Source organism: Armigeres subalbatus, chromosome 2 (genome assembly GCF_024139115.2).
Source record: "Armigeres subalbatus isolate Guangzhou_Male chromosome 2, GZ_Asu_2, whole genome shotgun sequence".
NCBI lineage: Eukaryota > Metazoa > Arthropoda > Insecta > Diptera > Culicidae > Armigeres > Armigeres subalbatus.
This window is the reverse complement of record NC_085140.1, coordinates 218,698,159-218,718,439: the sequence shown is the minus strand read 5'-3', so window position 1 is coordinate 218,718,439 and position 20,281 is coordinate 218,698,159. Positions and strand designations below refer to the sequence as shown.

The 20,281-nt window shown below is 42.6% G+C and overlaps 2 protein-coding genes across 2 annotated transcripts; both read right to left on the bottom strand.

The window, feature by feature from the left end:
* Window positions 1-4,290: 4,290 nt before the first annotated feature.
* On the bottom strand, window positions 4,291-5,673 carry LOC134209552 (uncharacterized). The gene has a single exon (XM_062685539.1). The coding sequence runs from the start codon at window positions 5,671-5,673 to the stop codon at window positions 4,291-4,293; it is 1,383 nt and encodes a 460-aa protein (XP_062541523.1).
* An 11-nt stretch (window positions 5,674-5,684) lies between these two features.
* LOC134209551 (uncharacterized) lies at window positions 5,685-6,353 on the bottom strand. Its single transcript, XM_062685538.1, has one exon. The coding sequence runs from the start codon at window positions 6,351-6,353 to the stop codon at window positions 5,685-5,687; it is 669 nt and encodes a 222-aa protein (XP_062541522.1).
* Between the last annotated feature and the right edge of the window lie 13,928 nt (window positions 6,354-20,281).

Genomic DNA, 20,281 nt, shown 5'->3' with positions numbered 1-20,281 from the left:
GAGAGCTTGCAGAAGTCGTTCTAAATTGATAATTAGTAGAATTCTAATACTGCACCCAACCAGATGGCAGATTTCAATACAGTTCTGCGCAAGAACTTTACAGAAACTGTATACAACTTTGGCATATCCAATGAATTATTGGCAGTAGCTGATTTTCTATCCGCCGCTGTCACATCCAGGCGCTATTGTATATGCGCAAAATAGCCAGCATGAGTTAACCACCAGAAATTTGTATGGCGAAAAACATCTAACGCGGGTTTTCTCAACACTAGGAACTTTTCATGAAAAACTATTTGGTACCGGTTATGTAGGAAGGTGTCCGCTACTACGCCTACCAAATATTTTTTCGATGAAGGTGCTTAATTTTGAGAAATCAAGCCTTAGATGCCTTTCGCCATACTGATTTCAGAAAGTTAACTCCTAGTGTGCCGCTGTAAGCACGCTCAAAGCAGGCGATTCATTTCGGAAGATTTTAATACAACCGTTGCATAGAAATCTCACATTTTTATATTGTTTTGATACAGTACCTGATTCCGTGAAAATCTGAAAAAAAACGCCGGCGAACTACGGGGCTGTGATCGGAGAGAAATAATGACGCGTAACAGATGTGGTTTTACAAATTCAACTGAACTACATCTATATTGTTTCTTCTTTTATACACAGAAAGTAGAGCAAGATAACAATTGGCGGGAATGGTTTACAAAGACGACGATTGTCGTAAAGGTGAGAGACAGAAATTCATTAGAAATTTGATTGAAGGTGCAACTTATTGTTACACAGATAGGAAGTAGTGGCGTCCTCATATTCCGCTACAACATAAACCGCCCACCAAATTACCTCGGGGAATTTCAGCACCGTTGCAACCAGCAACATATTCGTCGTCGTCCAATGGGAGTCTTCGGATTCGTCGAACATCTCTTCTGGTGATACCGTTTGTAGTTCTAATGGAAACCACTCTAACGCAACCGTCCACTCCTGGAAAAACTTCCACAATACGGCCCAATGGCCACTGCTTGGGCTTATCATTATCTGCGACGAGTAGAACGAAATCTCCGACCGAAACATTTGGTGCAGAACGCTGCCACTTAGTCATACTTTGAAGAGATAGCACGTAGTCAGACTGTCAACGAACTCGAAATTCTTGAGATAGCCGCTGTACGTATTTCCATCTGTTTAAAGATCCAATGCGACGCTCCAACTGGTTTATCTCAGGTACAATATTTAGCGGTCTACCGATGAGAAAGTGTGCTGCCGTGAGAGGTTGAGGTTCGTTAGGGTTATCAGGAGCCCTCCTTAGCCGTGCGGTAAGACGCGCGGCTACAAAGCAAGACCATGCTGAGGGTGGCTGGGTTCGATTCCCGGTGCCGGTCTAGGCAATTTTCGGATTGGAAATTGTCTCGACTTCGCTGGGCATAAAAGTATCATCGTGCTAGCCTCATGATATACGAATGCAAAAATGGTAACCTGGCTTAGAAACCTCGCAGTTAATAACTGTGGAAGTGCTTAATGAACACTAAGCTGCGAGGCAGCTCTGTCCCAGTGTGGGGATGGAATGCCAATAAGAAGAAAAAGGGTCATGAGAAGGTGGAGCAATCGTACGAGAGTTCACTCATGCTGCCAATTGCGCGAGATCAGTACTCAGCTTTTCGAATGTGAAAGGAGCTTGAGCTCCCGGTATGCTTAGCAATCCCTTGGCAACTTTCACACCAGCTTCCCAAAGTCCGCCGTGATGAGGCGAGCGTGCTGGGATAAACAGCCACTCAATACCTGTGTTGGTGAAGTAGTCGGCCACTTCGGCGGCACTTATAGTTGTATTGATCATTTCATAGAGCTCACGAAATTTCTTAGCTGCTCCCCGAAGATTCGTCGCATTGTCTGAATAAAGCTTATTCGGTCGACCATATCGGCAGCAGAAGCGAGTAAAGGCAGCAATAAATGCGGACGTGCTCAGGTCGGACACTGCCTCGAGATGAACTGCTCGAGTCGAAAAACAGATGAACAATGCTGCCACACCTCGCACCCGGCGGCTGATAATATTAATTGGGCCGGCATAATCAATGCCTGTAATGGAGAATGGTGGATTCGGCTTCAGACGATCCGTAGGTAGTTGACCCATTAGTTGATGTAGAGGGGCTGGTTTCGCACGTACACATTCGACGCAAGCTCTGCACACTTTTCTGGCGGCGCTTGTACCGCGAACAATCCAAAAACGTCGTCGCACAGCTGCCAGGAGCGATTGTGGACCACAGTGCAGTTGCTCATGATGCTCGTGATAAAGGATGAGAGCGGTAAGCGTTGAATTAAAAGGAAGCAAGATAGGGTGCATCATATCGTACGACAATTCCGATAGTTGTAGCCTACCGCCCACCCTGAGAAGATGATTTTCATCCAGAAACGGTTTTAGTTGGTGTAGGGGGCTGGAGCGGTTTACCTCTCGCTTATGTCGAGAGCGGCGATAGAGTTTGTTGGGTGAAGGTTGGTTGATTTGCCCCAAGCCGGTCCATGCCACCAAAGAGAGTTGCTAATCATTTGCTCGGGTATCGCTCCGCGAGAGATCAAATCTGCTGGGTTGTTATGAGTGTGCTGCCAGTTGATTGCAGGTAGATGAGTAGTGATCTCAGCCACTCGATTGGCGACGAAGGTCTTCCACCGCGACGCACCGCCATATATCCACGATAGTGCCACTGTCGAGTCTGAGTGTGCGCGTACTTCGTGGAAAGAAATAGATGTTGCAGCCATAACATTCGCCATCAGTCGTGCTAGTATCACCGCCGCGCATAGCTCCAAACGTTGTTCGTTGTTCGTCCATTCCCGATAGGTGCTGTTTTCGATTTTGCACACAATAGGTGCGATGATGCGTTGTTGTACTTGTCCACGGTTTCAATATACACGCACGCAGGGACGGGAACGGTTGACATTTCTTTTTATCATTAAATCTGCCCCGAAGTAAAAGAAAAACAAAAACACGACAGCCGCAGCAGCAGCCACGACCAAGCAGACGACAGTCACCATATGATTTTTTTTATTTTCTCTCCCCACAAAATGTTTCTGTACACTCATTTCACGACGTATGACCGTTTTTGGTGGTAAATGATTATTTCTCTACTCCTTGCTCATTTTAGAGACTAGAACTAATGAATTAGTACCAACGGCTAGCATTCTTTTTAGGCTTTGCGCCACAGGCAATTAAACTCGAATCTGTTCTTTTTGCGCTGCGCACAAACCGAAACAAGAAATCTGCTGACTGTACCGACTGCACCGACGGCTCGACTCTCACGCAGCAGCAGGCAGGAACATACAAACAGTTTGCCTCATCGGTAAAAAAATGTCACAATGAGGCGTACATTTTTTTTGGAAAACTGTTTCGGTTTGTGCGGTGCGTGAAATTTGATCGGATAAAATGTAAACATTCGCATAATCACAGTGTTTTACTGTACATTTCCCAACACTGCACGCACGCACCCATGGCCCGCTCGGAGGCATTACTGTAGCCGTGCAGAGAGATACGGTACGCACCTTGCATGCCGATTACTCGTCGCCATACCTGCAAATATTGAAGACCGGAAAGATTTTGCACAAAAGAGAGCCAATTTTGAACCAAATCACCGGGGAGACTTTCATCCCAGTTCACCTTCAGTTCCCACAATTGTTGCATGACCAGCTTCGCTTTGACGACTATTGGTGCCAGCAATCCTAGCGGGTCGAAGATACTGGCAATTTGTGAAAGCATGGTCCGTTTTGTGGGCTGAAGGATCTTGTTCGGTGTATAGAAAAACTGGAATGCGTCGGTGCACGGCTGCCAGTGGATGCCGAGGGCCTTAATGGTGCGCGTGTCGTTGAGCTCGATTGGTAGTTTCACTTCTCGATCTTCTGCTGGGATGCCATTGAGAACCGCTGGACTATTAGACGCCCACTTCCGCAGGTGGAAACCACCGGCGGCGAATATGGTTGTTAACTGCTGTCGCAAAATTATTGCTTCGTCATCCGTGTCAGCACCAGTGAGGACATCGTCAACGTAAGTGCTCTTTTCTGCCTTTGAAACCCTGCCGGAAGCTGCTCTCTGTGGGGTTACAATAGTTGCTGGACACATTTAGTCGCTGAATATGAAGCGCTTTTTTTCCCTTAGGTAACCGTGTTGAGACGATATTCTTTCACCGGCTCGTCACAGGAAAATCGCCATATAGAATATGTTGGAAATCACGATCCGTTTCATGTACCTCATCCATGCGATACATCTGCTTTATGTCACCAGCAACCACCACTGCTGGGAACCGAAAGCGTAGGAGAATATTAACGATTATTAACGATTATTAACGAGTCCTGCAAAACGGGCCCAGTCATCAGTACATCATTGAGGGATTTTCCGCTGGTGGTTTTCGCGGAGGCATCGAAGACGACGCGACATTTTGTTGTTGAACTATCTTCCTTTACAACACAATGATGAGGTAAGTAGACTGTATTTTTCGGTGCAGGGCTTTCAGTTAGTGTCATATGCCCCAGCTCACAGTATTCCTTGAGAAACGAATGGTACTCTTGCTTGAGATAGGGATTCCGATTCAGTTTCCTTTCAATGTGACTCAGACGTGTCTCGGCCATATGTTTCGAATCGCCTAGTTGACTTGGAGAGTGCAAGAAAGGTAAACGGACAGTATATTTTCCAGAAGCGTTTCGAATAGTGTGCTTGTAGAAGTGATCTTCACACTGCTTTTCTTCTTCACTGAGATGCGGTGCCATTTTCGAATACTCCTCCAACTCCCAGAAACGACGTAATTGCTGATCCAGGCTATTATCGGCAGTAGCCAACAAACACGTTGGAGACGATGTGTTCGGCGCTACATTGGTATCACGAACGCGACCTGCAACAACCCACCCTAGTTTGGTGTTGTGCAACGTTGGAAGATTGTCGTCAGGGCTTAGAGAAATTTTTACAGGCTCTAACAGCTGGAAAAAGAGTTCAATGCCAAGCAGAACGTGTATTTTACCAGGAAGGTGAAAGAGGGGATCGGCCAGATTGATCTCTGTTGGGATGCGCCAACCGTCGATATTCGCTGCTTTCACTGGAAGCGTTTTAGTGATTTTCTCAAGCACCATACACGGAACTGTGGTTCGATAGTCTGAGCAACGGGATGCTACAACTATTTCGACGCATTTATCTACATGAGCGGGAGTTGACGAGATACCTTCTAGATCCATATCGGCCTCCATCAAATCCAGATTTAGTTTTCTACACAAACTTTCACTGATGAAACTTACTTGAGACGCGCAATCCAAGACGGCGCGACAGGTATGCGGCCGCCCTTGCTTATCTAAGACATTAATGGAAACGGTGGCGAGTAGCACGTTAGATGCGTCGAAATTAGCAGTGGAATCAAGAGCCGAAATCAACGAGTGAGCGGCCGCACCATCGCTGGGTCGAGCTTCATACGATGTTGATTCAGCTTGTTGTTCGATGGGGAACACAAGAGCAGCATGCAGCAAGGTGTGGTGGAATTGGCCACATTTCCGACAATTTCCTGATTTGCATGGTTCCCCGAGATGCTGCTTTAAACAGTTGCCACACAACCTTTGTTCCCTAACCGCAGAAAGTCTTTCCTCTGAGTTCATATGAATGAATTTTCCACACTGATAGAGTGGATGGGGCGATCTGTTACACACGTCGCAGTTCGGATACATATTGCTCCCCTCTACGATGGCTTCATATGAGGCTTGTAGGTAGCAACGGCTCGTTGCTTGACGGGCTGTGAAGATTGCAAAGCTAAACTGCGGGAGTCGATGAACGAAAGGAATGCCTTTAGGGTTACGGCTGTTTCGGGCATATCAGCAACTCTCTGGTTCCAGAGCTGTTTGGTTTCATGGTCATGCTTTTCGATGAGAATGAAGAGTAGCCACGTGTCACGATCCTTTCTCTGCATAGCTTGTAGAGCGCGAACGACTTCATCAGAGACATCATGTAGAGAGCGCACTCCATCAGCAGACGGTGATGTCATCGATGGTTGATTCAGAAAGCGTTCGATGTGCTTGTGGGCTATCTCTAGTGGTTTATCGTAGCGTGACTTTAGCTTTCCCCTAGCAGGAGCGTAATTTGCATCCTCAATTTTGAGATGCGAAATGAGCGACGCCGCTTCACCGGAGAGATTGGTTTTGAGAAAGTATAATTTTTGGCTATCTCTTAGGGAAGGGTTCTGATCAACCATGCTACGAAACAGATCGATGAAAGATTGCCACTCGAGATAGTTTCCACTGAACACGGGCAAATTCATGCGCGGTAGTTTTAGATCCGACAACGGTATGGCAGGTACAGCACTTAAAGCAGCAGAAGATGTACTCGCGCCGACGGACATTCGATCTGACATCAACCGAATTAACTCGGCTTGCTGCTGTGCGAGTTGATTTATCACCGCACTGTTCGATCGCTCTTCTCTACTGCCATCACGATTTTTTATCACTCTTAGCACCTTTAATAGTCGATTTTTCAGGGTGATATATTTATTATTTATTCAGACTAAGGCCGAAGTGGCCTGTGCGGTATATAAGAGTCTCCTCCATTCGGCTCGGTCCATGGCTACCCGTCGCCAGCCACGCAGTCTACGGAGGGTCCGCAAGTCATCTTCCACCTGATTGATCCACCTTGCCCGCTGCGCACCTCGCCTTCTTGTACCCGTCGGATCGTTGTCGAGAACCATTTTCACCGGGTTATTGTCCGACATTCTGGCTACGTGCCCGGCCCACCGCAGTCGTCCGATTTTCGCGGTGTGAACGATGGATGGTTCTCCCAACAGCTGATGCAACTCGTGGTTCATTCGCCTCCTCCACGTACCGTCCGCCATCTGCACCCCACCATAGATGGTACGCAGCACTTTCCTTTCGAAAACTCCGAGTGCGCGTTGGTCCTCCACGAGCATCGTCCAGGTCTCGTGTCCGTAGAGGACTACCGGTCTAATGAGCGTTTTGTAGATTGTCAGTTTGGTACGGCGGCGAACTCTATTCGATCGGAGCGTCTTGCGGAGTCCGAAGTATGTACGATTTCCAGCCACTATACGTCTCCGAATTTCTCTGCTGGTATCATTTTCGGCAGTCACCAGTGAGCCCAAGTACACAAATTCTTCTACCACCTCGATTTCGTCACCACCGATGCCAACTCGCGGTGGGTGGCTCACATTGTCTTCTCTTGAACCTCTTCCTATCATGTACTTCGTCTTCGACGTGTTGATGACTAGTCCGATCCGCTGATCCGATCAGTCTGATGTAGGCTTCCTCCATCTTCTCAAAGTTACGTGCCATAATATCTATGTCGTCGGCGAAACCAAATAGCTGGACGGACTTATTGAAAATTGTACCACTCGTGTTAATCCCTGCTCTTCGTATTACCCCTTCCAAAGCGATGTTGAATAGCAGACACGAAAGACCATCACCTTGCCGTAACCCTCTGCGGGTTTCGAAGGGACTCGAGAATGCCCCTGAAACTCGAACTACGCACATCACCCGATCCATCGTCGCTTTGATCAACCGTGTCAGTTTATCCGGAAATCCGTTTTCGTGCATAAGTTGCCATAGCTGGTCCCGATCGATTGTATCATATGCGGCTTTGAAGTCGATGAATAGATGATGTGTGGGCACGTTGTATTCGCGGCACTTCTGCAGTACTTGGCGAATGGCGAACACCTGGTCCGTGGTGGAGCGTTCGCCCATAAAACCCGCCTGGTACTGCCCCACGAACTCCCTTGCAATTGGTGCTAGTCGACGGCATAAAATTTGGGAGAGTACCTTGTAGGCGGCGTTCAGCAATGTGATTGCGCGGTAGTTGCTACAATCCAGCTTATCACCCTTTTTGGGACACACGACACCTTCCATCCACTCCTGCGGCAAAACTTCCTCCTCCCAAATCTTGGTAATGACCCAGTGCAGCGCTCTAGCCAGTGCCTCACCACCGTGTTTAAATAGCTCTCCTGGTAGTTGGTCAACCCCAGGGGCTTTGTTGTTCTTCAGCCGGCCAATCTCTTCCTGGATTTCTTGGAGATCCGGAGCCGGTAGATTTATGTCCTGCGCGCGTTCCCCCAGGTCCATCACCATACCGCCATCTTCGTCTGCCACATCGCCATTCAGGTGCTCTTCGTAGTGCTGCCGCCACCTTTGGATCACCTCACGCTCGTTCGTAAGAAGGTTCCCGTTTATGTCCTTACACATATCGGGCTGTGGCACGTGGCCCTTACGTGAACGGTTCAACTTCTCATAGAACTTTCGTGTGTTATTAGCGCGGTACAGTTGCTCCATCTCTTCACGGTCTCGATTTTCCTGCTGACGCTTTTTTCTCCGGAAAATCGAGTTTTGTCTGTTCCGCGCCTGTTTATATCGTGCCTCGTTCGCCCTCGTGCGGTGTTGCAGCAATCTCGCCCATGCTGCATTCTTCTCTTCTACTAACTGCTCACATTCGCCGTCATACCAGTCGTTTCTCTGATCCGGGGGCACCGTGCCAAGTGCAGCGGTTGCGGTGCTACCAATGGCGGATCGAATATCTCTCCAGCCATCTTCAAGAGACGCTGCGCCTAGCTGCTCTTCCGTTGGGAGTGCCACTTCCAGCTGCTGCGCGTATTCTTGGGCTAGTCTACCGTCTTGTAGCCGCCCAATATTAAGCCGTGGCGTCCGACTTCGGCGCGTGTTGTACACCGTCGAGAGTTTTGAGCGCAGGCATACTGCAACGAGGTAGTGGTCGGATCCAATATTCGCACTGCGGTAAGTGCGGACGTTCGTGATGTCGGAGAAGAATTTACCGTCGATTAGAACGTGGTCGATTTGGTTTTCCGTTTCTTGGTTAGGTGATCTCCATGTGGCCTTGTGGATATTTTTGCGGGGAAAGAAGGTGCTTCGGACTACCATTCCGCGGGAGGCTGCGAAGTTTATGCATCGTTGGCCGTTGTCATTCGATACAGTGTGCAGACTATCCGGTCCGATGACCGGTCTATACATTTCCTCCCTTCCTACCTGCGCGTTCATGTCACCGATGACGATTTTGACGTCCCGCAGTGGGCATCCATCGTATGTCTGCTCGAGCTGTGCGTAGAACGCTTCTTTCTCGTCGTCGGGTCTCCCTTCGTGTGGGCAGTGCACGTTGATGATGCTATAGTTGAAGAAACGGCCTTTAATCCTCAGCTTGCACATCCTTGCGTTGATTGGCTGCCACCCAATCACGCGTTGGCGCATCTTACCCAGCACTATGAAGCCGGTTCCCAGCTCGTTGGTGGTGCCACAGCTTTGGTAGAAGGTAGCCGCTCGATGCCCGCTTTTCCACACTTTCTGTCCTGTCCAGCAAATCTCCTGCAGCGCCACGACGTCGAAGTTGCGGGGATGTAATTCATCGTAGATCATCCTGTCGCAACCTGCGAAACCTAGCGACTTGCAGTTCCATGTTCCAAGTTTCCAATCGTGATCCTTTATTCGTCGCCTAGGTCTTTGCCGATTATATCGAGTCGCATTATCTCTTATATTGTTCGTAATTATTGGTTTTCTAGGCGGCTTATTGGGCCTGCGCAAACCTCCTGTCTCGCCGGAGGGCCATCGTGTCAGGGCTGTTTAGCGTCCCACCTAACACCAGGACTTGGGCTTGTGCGCTTTGAGCGGCACACGGTCGCTTTGGCGGAGCCTACTTGCGGATACATGCAGCTTTTCTAGAGGTTTAACAGGGCCCACAGCCACACCCCACCCCATCCTAGGCAGGCGCCACAACTCGCAGATGGCCTGGGGAGGGATCGTCAACCCCTTGGACATAGTCCCTGCTGCCCCTAATGATATATACACTCAGGGTGATATATACACTTTCGAAATTGCACTGCTACATCCCCACACTGGGACAGAGCCGCCTCACAGCTAAGTGTTCATTGAGCACTTCCACAGTTATTAACTGCGAGGTTTCTAAGCCAGGTTACCATTTTTGCATTCGTATATCATGAGGCTAACACGATGATACTTTTATGCCAAGGGAAGTCGAGACAATTTCCAATCCGAAAATTGCCTAGACCGGCACCGGGAATCGAACCCAGCCACCCTCAGCATGGTCTTGCTTTGTAGCCGCGCGTCTTACCGCAATGACATATTTACATTTAATAATGCATTTCTTTATTCTACTTTTAGGGATCCATGCAAACATACGACGGTATATGTTTCTCTGGCACTGAAAACTCATTCGCAGTAAATTTTAAACACAACTGGCGAGCTATTTGAAAATATCTATCTACCTACTTAAAGTAATTGAAAATTTTGTTTAGGTAATACTGAAACCAGTAGGTATTTCAATATCCGGAAGACGGGAACTTTCTGGACTCCCGAAGCAAGGACATTTCGCGACAGCACAGAGAGATTCTTTTATTTAATCGTATAATTAACTGAATGTAAAGTCGAAGCTGTATATTATGCTTTGGTTCTAGAACTGCCTTTAGAGAGATTCGGAGTTTCAGAAATGCTAAATGTTTAAAATTAATAAAACAACCATGTGATTTTGTAAAAGAAGCAGTTTGTAAAAGAAAAAAATATGATTCAGCGGCTCAAAGACAAACATATTATAAAAATTCTTGCGAAGCCGGGGATTACCATACTGCTTAATGTAATAAAGTGGAGGAAGCACATGGATTGGCAAAATTTACGTTCTAGTTTTTCGATATTCAGAAGTATTCAGGGAAAATATCAAACATGGACGAACAAGGCCTTACGACAACCTAGAAGGTCTTGGACACTGTGGAGTTTGAAAATGAGAATGTTTCAGTATTATAAGGATATGATCAAAATAGAATAAGATTTTTATTTAAACATATCCGTAGAGTTACCCTTATGACCAATAATCTTTTTTTTAACATCCTTGGACGTCCTAGGCGGTTCGAATCTGTCTAAATTATCCTTAATTTATGGACTTGAGATTATAGCTGCTAACAATCTTTTTCCGTTACTCAAAGCTCAAATGTGTATTCAATTATGTCCATTCCATGTTCTGGAATGTCAACAGTTGTCGTTAGATAGTTTTGGGTCATCCAAACAGTCCTTGAGATCTACACTATCGTGAATAAAAAAAATCCATTAAATTAAATTAAATTTTAAAAATAATAATAATGAGATATATGAATGGAAAATTTTATTTCATCTTTTATATGAAAATTGTATTTCATATTTCATAGAGTCATGATATTTATAAGATGTTTCAATATAGTCCCCTCGAATTCCAAACGCTCGAGACTGGGGAGACAAAATGTTTACAAAGTTTTTAATCGGCCTGATTATATTGTTAATAACCCAATTATTTCTAGCTTGATGCCTTATTAAAACTGGAAGTCTATGGAACAATTGTTTTCCATGTTGTTTTCCACAATGGCAATTAAAAAAAATGTGCCCCATATTGTTTATATGCATGTGTGAGTCATTGTGGATACATCCCATTTGTCAATCAGACAGCTCGAATAACCAATTGAAAGCGGTTATTATCCCAGGCGACCTTATGTTAAACGAAGTAAAATCCACTAAAATACCACACAAATGGAAGCCGATCCATCACGAGAAGAGTTCACTAGCTTTAAAGCGAATGAATTCAAAGCGAATTGGCAAAGAAAACTCTGCGAAAAAAATAACATTCCACCATGCTATCCAATAGCGTCAGATGCTGTCAGTTCCTGAGTGTATTCTGCTGGATATTTCATTCGATGCTGAAAAAAAAGAGTTGACAAAGTTGCTCCTTTTCGTTGAATAAAACATTTCTTTTTAAAGCGCAAGCTTCCATTCCGGCACGGTCATGGTCATTAAAATGGACATTTACAAAAATCCATGAGGAATAAGATCAGAGAATCGTTTGAGTGTAAAATTCAGTTCCTAAAAGATTTTTTATTGCTTCAATTTTATGGCATTCGTTAATAGATGCAGAATGAAAGTTTATGCGGCAAAGTGTCCCCCCTGCTCGGCATTGAAGCAATGGGCGAGAAAATGAGCTTATTGAGTTTGAAGTTGATTTTTAGGAAATTTCGCCTTCTTAAGTAGAATGCTGTTTATGCCAGAGGTCTTCAGTTAGCTACGCGAGCAAAATTTTACATCTATTCAGAGGATGCTAGATCAGAATTATATAATTAGAACCTACTAAAATCTAAATAAGAACGTGGCATATACGAAATAGCTTGACTCTGGCCTACTTCTGCATTTCCTTGAAAAATTTCATTAGATCTCCACTGGAAATTTATGAATCCTGGCATTTTTATGAATTTCCTTGGAAAATTCCTCTGAAATTTAACGAAAAATTCCCCAGGAAATTCGTCCATTTTTGTTTCCAAATCTTTCACAAGAAATTCTTTTGAATTCCTAGGGGAAGTTTATTTGAATTTCCACTGAAAAGTCTCCTGAATATCCATTTCCGATGAAAGTTCTTTTGATTTTACATGGGAAATCCATTTAGTTTTTCTCGGAATCCTTTCTAAATTTCATAGGAAAATACTTCTGAATTGCAAAAACAAAATATTATCGAATTTCAACGGAATTTTTTTCCACAAAATTTCAAGGGAAATATTTGACGTTCATCGTCAATATTGCATACAAGTTGTAGGGGAGAATGGTTCAAAATGCACCCCTAGGGCAAAATGGCCTCACTCATAAAATCGCCCGTATAATCTGTTGTAGTACATTTATGAACGAATATTACCATTACAATTCATAATTAGTTATCCATCATTGAGCTCCATTGGGAAAATTTAGCAATACCCCTTCATATTCACTCAACTTGAACGATTTGCTATTCTTACACCACATGCGTAGAATTGTAGTTCAATCCATTAAGAAAAAACAAACAACCATGCGTTCACCATAACTTTACATGCAATTGAGTCATTCTTGACCACCATTCGGGCGTTTTGCCCCAGGCCTATTTTCAAAACATTTTTTAAATGCGTTAGAAAGTCATGAAAACCTTATTCTTGAATAGCAGATCATTGTGAAATGTAGCTGGGTTTGTAAATTTTCCACCTATACGTTGAAATGGTTGAGTATTTTTGTTTATATGGGAGAAAACATCAAAAAAGCTGAAGGGGTGCATTTTGTACCGTTCTCCCTTAAGTAAACTTGTTAGGAAGTGGGGGCAGTTATGCATCTCTAAGCAGCGTTAGTTTTAGCATCAGCATTTCAATTTCAGCATCTCAAGTTTTACGCTTTACCTACTTTCAATCATTTTTTTACCTTTCTCGTATATCAGCGGTTCTCAACCTTTTTCTTGAGAGGTACCTCCTCGAACTTTTGCATTAATTGAGATATCCTCTCTTAAAAGTAGGCTTCCAAGCCTCTTGAAAGAAAAATTACCAGTTTTCTGTAGAGAGACTTCCGAGCCTTTTGAAAGGACCTTTTGAAACTCCTGAAAGTAGGCTTCTGCGCTTCATAATCTGTGTCCTCTTGAAAGTACGCTTCCAAGCCTCTTGAAGGTAGAATTTCAAGCTTCTCGAAAAGATGCTTTCGATCCTCTTGAAAAGAGCTTTCCGAGCCTTTTGAAAGGAGTCTTCTGAGCTTTTTGAAAGGAGGCTTCTGCACTCTCTTAAAAGGAGGCTTCCGAGCCTTTTAAGAGTAGGCTTCCGGGCCTCTTGAAAGTAGGTTTCCTGGTCTCTTAAAGGGAAGCCTACTAGCCACTTCTGGGCATTCGGGCATTTTGATAAGAGGTTTCTGAACCTTTTGTGGAGCGGCTTCCTAGCCTCTTCAACGGCGGCTTTCGAGCTACTTAAAAGGAGGCTTCCAGGCTTCGTGAAAGGAAGCTTCCAGCCCTCATGAAAAACGGCTTCCAGGACTCTTGAAAGGAGACTTCCAGGCATCTTGAAAGGAGGCTTCCAGGCCTCGTGAAAGGAGGCTTCCAGGCCTCTTGAAAGGAGGCTTCAAGGTCTCTTGATAGGAGGCTTCCAAGTCTTTTGAAAGGAGGTTTCCAAGCTTTCGAACGTTTTGAAAAAGGCTTCTGAACATCTGGAAACGAGTCCTCCGAGCCTCTTCTAAGGAGGCTTTCGAGCTGCTTGGAAGAAGGCTGTACTGGCTGTGGAGGTCAGGATTCTATTGGATTTACTAATCGCTATACATTTTATGTACAAAACAAAGTCTTGAAATAAAAAAAAAATCTTTATCAATAAATTTCGATTGGAATTATAATTCGTCCGCCATTACCCCTAGGCACCCCTAGGGTTAGCGAATGGGGTTAGGGACAAAAGGTCGAAAGACAAAAGGTCGAAAGGACAAAATGTCGAAAGACAAAACGTCGAAAGACAAAAGGTCGAAGGGACAAATGGTCGAAAAGGACAAAAGGTCGAAAAGGACAAAAGGTCGAAAAGGACAAAAGGCCGAAAAGGACAAAACGTCAATTCGTCATTCACCAGAAACTGAAACGACGAGAATCAATCTCGCACCTAAGTGTTAGCAAAAACTCTGCTCTTTTGTTTTTACAATTTTCAACAATTAAACAAAATTCATTCAATAAGTACCACTAATAGATGGATGTTTGAGTTTTCTAAATGTTACTTCGATCAAATATATCGTCGTGTATTATACGCCGGTGTATTTTCAATGCGTGCGCCTGCGTGGCTGCGGCGTGCACTATTTTGACAGATCGATGTGACATTCAGAAAACTTAGATATTCATGTATTATTGCACTAATTTGATGAATTTTATTTAATTGTTAAAAATAGTGAAAAATAAAATTGCATTATTGCCAACTGTATAGGACAACTCTGTCTCGCGAAATACAAGCTTTATTCATTTCTTACTAACAATCGTTTTTATCTCTTTCAGATTTATCTAGATATTCACAATGTTGTCTTATAGTAATTACTCCTTCTTTAAATATTGCTCATTCTTCAACTTTGATTATTTAGATGAGTGCGTTATTTCTGCCTTAAGTTAAATGCATTTTATAAATTCTTTTGTAATACACCTAACTTGTTATCAACTTGTTTCGACCTTTTGCTCTTTCGAATTTTTGTCCCGTTCGACCTTTTGTGCCTTTCGACCTTTTGTCCTTTCGACCTTTTGTCCTTTCGACCTTTTGTCCCTTTCGACGTTGTCTTTTCGACTTTTTGTCCTTTCGACCTTTTGTCTTTTCGACCTTTTGTCTTTTCGACCTTTTGTCCTTTCGACCTTTTGTCTTTCGACCTTTTGTCATAGATTCCAGCGAATGTACCCCAGGGGTACATGTACTCCAGGTTGAGAACCGCTGTCGTATATGAAGTATGCGTAAATGCCATGGGAGCAGCTCGATGAATTAAAATAATATCTGTATGTGTTTGTGTATGTGTACAAAAATGTCAGACACAATAGCTACTTAGCATTATCTGATATACTCGCATCAAGTTGCAATCGATGCGAATTGCAGTCTAGTTATTGGCATTAATCTGTTTTTTTTGGGTAAGGCTCGGTTCCGTAACACATCAATGTGACGATGTCAGCAACTACTAACACCAGTTGATTTGCCAGCAAAGACGAATATATGCTGATCCAAATTAAGCAAGATTGTCGGTCTTGTCATAGTGGGCTTTTGATTTTTAAGTGTAGAAGCCAAATTAAAACACTAAGTTGAAAGGACGGCCATGTTCATGTGAAAACACAGAGTCATTGATATGGAAATGCTAATATCATCTTCCAAACTTAGACGTACATGTTCATGATAGAATTAAAGGCGAAGTTCTGTTTTTCTCTATGCGAATCATTGAAAAGAAGAAAAAAGAACAATTGTACCATAAATTAAATATGAGCAAAATTAAAATGCTCTGTGTTTAAATAGCTTAAATTTATTGATCTAAACCAGTTGGCTGTCATATATTTAAAGCTTCGCATGAATGATTTTTAAAAAAAATGGTTGCTTATTACTCCACTTTGATCAAATATTTGCCAACGCAAAAACCAACAAAATGCACATACACAAGTAAAACAATCGCCACATGTTCATTGGAGCTCTGCAATACAATTTCAAAATCGGCAAATACGGAATTCAAATTAGTCTCTGCAATAATTAATTTATAGAGCAGCATCCATGTACCAGGTACCTGTATCTGTAAAATAAAGCGAACATATATTGTGAACGCTTCGTCGCGTTGATAAAAACGATGTGACGACACAGTTTGGTAAACCTGAAATTAGTGCTCGTGGGAAGTGGAAAACATGTAGTGAACGATATTATTTATGTTTCGTTGGGATGGCTGGTAACATATCTGTTTACTTATATGTCTATTGTATCCCTATAGCTCGCTACGTAAACTTTCCGAACAGCGACCACAAAAATACAGGTCGCATATGGATATTAGCGAGAAAACACATTGCAATAAACACATTTAGATTTCCAATGTTCTTTTTAATTGGGGAGTGAAAATGCGTTCCCCTCTAGATAAACGATAAGACGCGTTGTCACAGAGCAGATCACACTAAGAGTGACTGTGTCCGAATCCAGGTCCAGCATAGTACATTATGGGTTAAGCGCGGATTGGGTTTGTTAACAAAAATCTTCAAATGCTTTTGAAGCGTGGAGAAAAGTATTGGTGTAAAACAATATGAGTGTCTGAGTCTGTGAAAAGTTCGTTTTCGAAATAGAATGACAGCCTTTCGGTACAATTTTGCAGCAGGGGAAGAGAAGATGTTCGTAACAAAACTAGACTCAAAATTATGCAGATTAGGCAAACATAAAGTTACGAAAATTATTTTTAGCTTTTAGTGGAATGTATTTACTTGTCATAAGACGAGTTTGTACAATTCCATTTAATTTCACTACTTTATTGTACCTTTGACAGATACGTATTTCGACCTCATCAGTAAGGTCGTCTTCAGTGTCTCGTACGTGAGTCGAGTCAAGTACGAGACACTGAAGACGACCTTACTGTTGAGGTCGTAATACGTATCTGTCAAAGGTACAATAAAGTAGTGGAATTAAATGGAATTGTACAAACTCGTCTTATGACAAGTAAACAGAAAGTGTCAAAATAATCGATAGGAAGGTAGGAAAAAACCAAAATTTTACAAAACATACAAAACATCTCACATTTTGGCTAGGCAAAACGCCCTCGTGGGACTAACCTACAATGTACTACGCGTCTCCACGAACTTTCCATTCCAGAGTTCTAATTCGCCGACGCGTGGACGTCGTGCGTTGTTCCCAAAGAGCTGCCAGCTAAAAGGCATTTTGCCGGCAAAAAAAATATTACCACTTTTCGGAAATGGTAATATTATTAATATGATTTATATTTTCTTTAATTTGAAGATGGCATCAGCTGGCTATATATTAAATATAACTGTAGCATGAGGAAAAAATGCCCGTAAAAATCGTTACAGCTAAGACATGACAGCAATTTTTGCATAGCTACACTACCAAAATTCCACACATTTTTATTGGCAAAAATCCATTAATTTAATTCATGATTCTAATTAGTGCACACATAACCACTCTCCACGCGAAGTACAAATATAATCTATAATCAAATAAAATGTATGTGTGGTCTCTAATATGCAGTTATTGAATTCATGTGTGGGTACAAATTGCATATACTTGGGTCGCCAAATTGCAAAAATTTATGTGTGCGACAAATATATTCAATATAAAGAATTTTTTCGGTGTAGGGTCAGTGTTTGCAGAAATTGCTTTCGGAGACGAGCCAGCCTCGGGCTGAAAGTCTCCTTAATAAAGACACAAAAAAAAAAAAAAAAGAAATTGCTTTCGATAGATAACGAACAACGATAAAAGAAAGGCAAAAACTGTTTCGAATCATAAGAAGCCATGATAACGGATTTATCAAACTTTGCAAAGTGCGAAAAAAACAGAATTGGATAGGCAGCCCCCACAGAGAAGTGATGATTCTCGCTCATTCTGTGTTGGAGACCGCACAGATGTGTAGAACAAGTTGAAATGCATCATCAGAACCAGTGCTTCCCGCGTTTGGAGCCTTTTTAAAAAAAAAATATCATGAGGTATAGCCTCCCGAATCAGTTCTATATCATGACAGTTGTGATCGTTGTGGAAATTAATGATCAATTAGGGCCGATGTCCAAGTAGCGGTTTTTCAAGCTGCATGATCGCCGTGTCCACGCAAGGTACCCAGTACATTCCCATACCCCATACAATCTTTAGTCAGGATTGTCAAACTTCTTTGAGGGCATCACTGAAATGTGCAGTGCAACATAGTAGCCTGAATTTGTGTGTGCTATCTTTCGCACTACGAGCAGCAATGTGGCCTGCTGATGAGTTACGCAATTAGCTCCAGAAAATCACGGAATAGATTAAATTCGATTACTAATTATTGGAACGATTAATTAAGTTGCGGTTTTCGCTGAGTGAAAGCTTTTGAGTATTCCTTTTAGCTATGTAGGTTTTTTTTTTTTTAAATTGCGCTCAATGAGGAAGCGTCATTATCAGTATAATGAAAAATTAATTTTCCCCATACTAATTTGCATGCAAACTCAAATGAATGAGGACACTCAGAACATGATAAAGAATCAGATGAACGTTGTGGAGCAAAATTGATGATTTGAACCACCTTAACGCACACGTATACGTGTGCACGACTACATTTGATGCAGCTTGACAAAACGCTACGTGGGCATCGGCCTTGCTTCATGGTTTTTGTAGCCCAAGAAACATGTATCCCAAAAAATTATTTATGTCATGATGTTAAAGGCTTAGAATACGAATGGTTCAAATCTATTAATATTCAATTAAAAAAAAGCACAATACAACGAATAATTTGTAGCACATTTGATGCCTTTGTTGCTCGGGCGCCCGATCACGGACTACGCTACTATGGTATAAATCATCTTTGTGGGCTCTGAATAAATAGACTGAAAAGTTGTTCTTTCATTCGGATAATGGGGGCATGATGGAAGTTCAAGAATGGAGACAAATAGGGCAGCATTGCCGGCGGATACGTTGTTTGCTTGTTCGTCTAGAGTATGTTTGTACATCGAAATTCACATTTGACTATGCTTCAAGAAGTTCAAATGGATTTGGCTGTATTGATTGGGTTTATTTTTTCTGTTATTTGCTCTTCTGTTCCATTTCAAAGCAGTCTTGCTCAGTACATGCGACAAGAAGAGGATAAGTGAAACACTTTATTTTCAATTTTAATGGGCAGCCCGAATTTTATATGAGGGTCCAGTATTTGCGTTATAAATAAACTGGAAAGGTTTTCATAAAGAAGCTTTTTGTCTCAGTGAAGCGAAGTGTACGTTTAGATTCATTTTCATTTATTTTGCATCTTTTTGAAGATTATTCGATAATTTGACAAAAAATGTATTTCACTGATAAATGAAGACACTTTAACATAAAAAATCCTTAATCAAATTATAACATTAACAAATTATTTCCCCAATGAAACAATTCAGAATGGTAATTGCCGATATGAGACTTATAAAAATTTGAAAGCTGTTTTGTTAAATTTGTATTTTAAACCTTTTTAGCAGTTGAATCAAGATGCTGGAGATATCCCGTTGATAATCATTGATAAATCAGCATCGATCACATGGTTACAATTTGTCTTATTTTATTATTAACATATAAATCAAAGATGATCAAGCACATGGATTGGATTTTAGAGTGGAACAATGAACTTGCGTACTTTGTTCTAAAAGACAACTTAACAAATAAGGACAAGGTTGTAAGGGTACCTACTGAAGATGGCCGCTACACTGGTCGACTGCTTTCCATATCATGTCCTCAGTGTAGCGAACTAAAATAAAATCTTTTTATATCGATAATTTAGCCACTACTGTTAAGTAAACTAGTATCTTCAGTGATTGTTCATACTTGCTTATCAGGTGTTAAATAGATTTTCACACCTCAAACGCTTGTTCTAAGACAGCAATGTATGCATTATTTGCAGACCATTGCGCCCCGATAGATTGCAAACACATAATTTATATATTAATATACAATATTTCGATGTGTCATTATTGTTACGCATAGTAAGCAGGAGCAACGATATCCCCACCTGAGACGTGGCATAAATTTCACCCGACTCTGATTCTAGAGACAGTGTTACGGTTATGGTGACAAAATCAAATCCACTTTCCTGCTGTTTTGCTCGTTCTGCTACATACCACACGTGACGGAGCAAATATTTGGGTTATGGAAAATCCGGTTCATCTTTCGACAATACCGTCGTCGGTGATATCAAAGCAAGTCTTGCATATATGGGAGTCAAAGCAAAGATAGGAGTGGCTGCCAAGGTGCGATACAGAGCATATTGTTTTACCTCAATACCTACTTATGTGCGTGAGGTGGAATACTGACTGACAGAAACATGTGGAAACAAATCTTGCCTA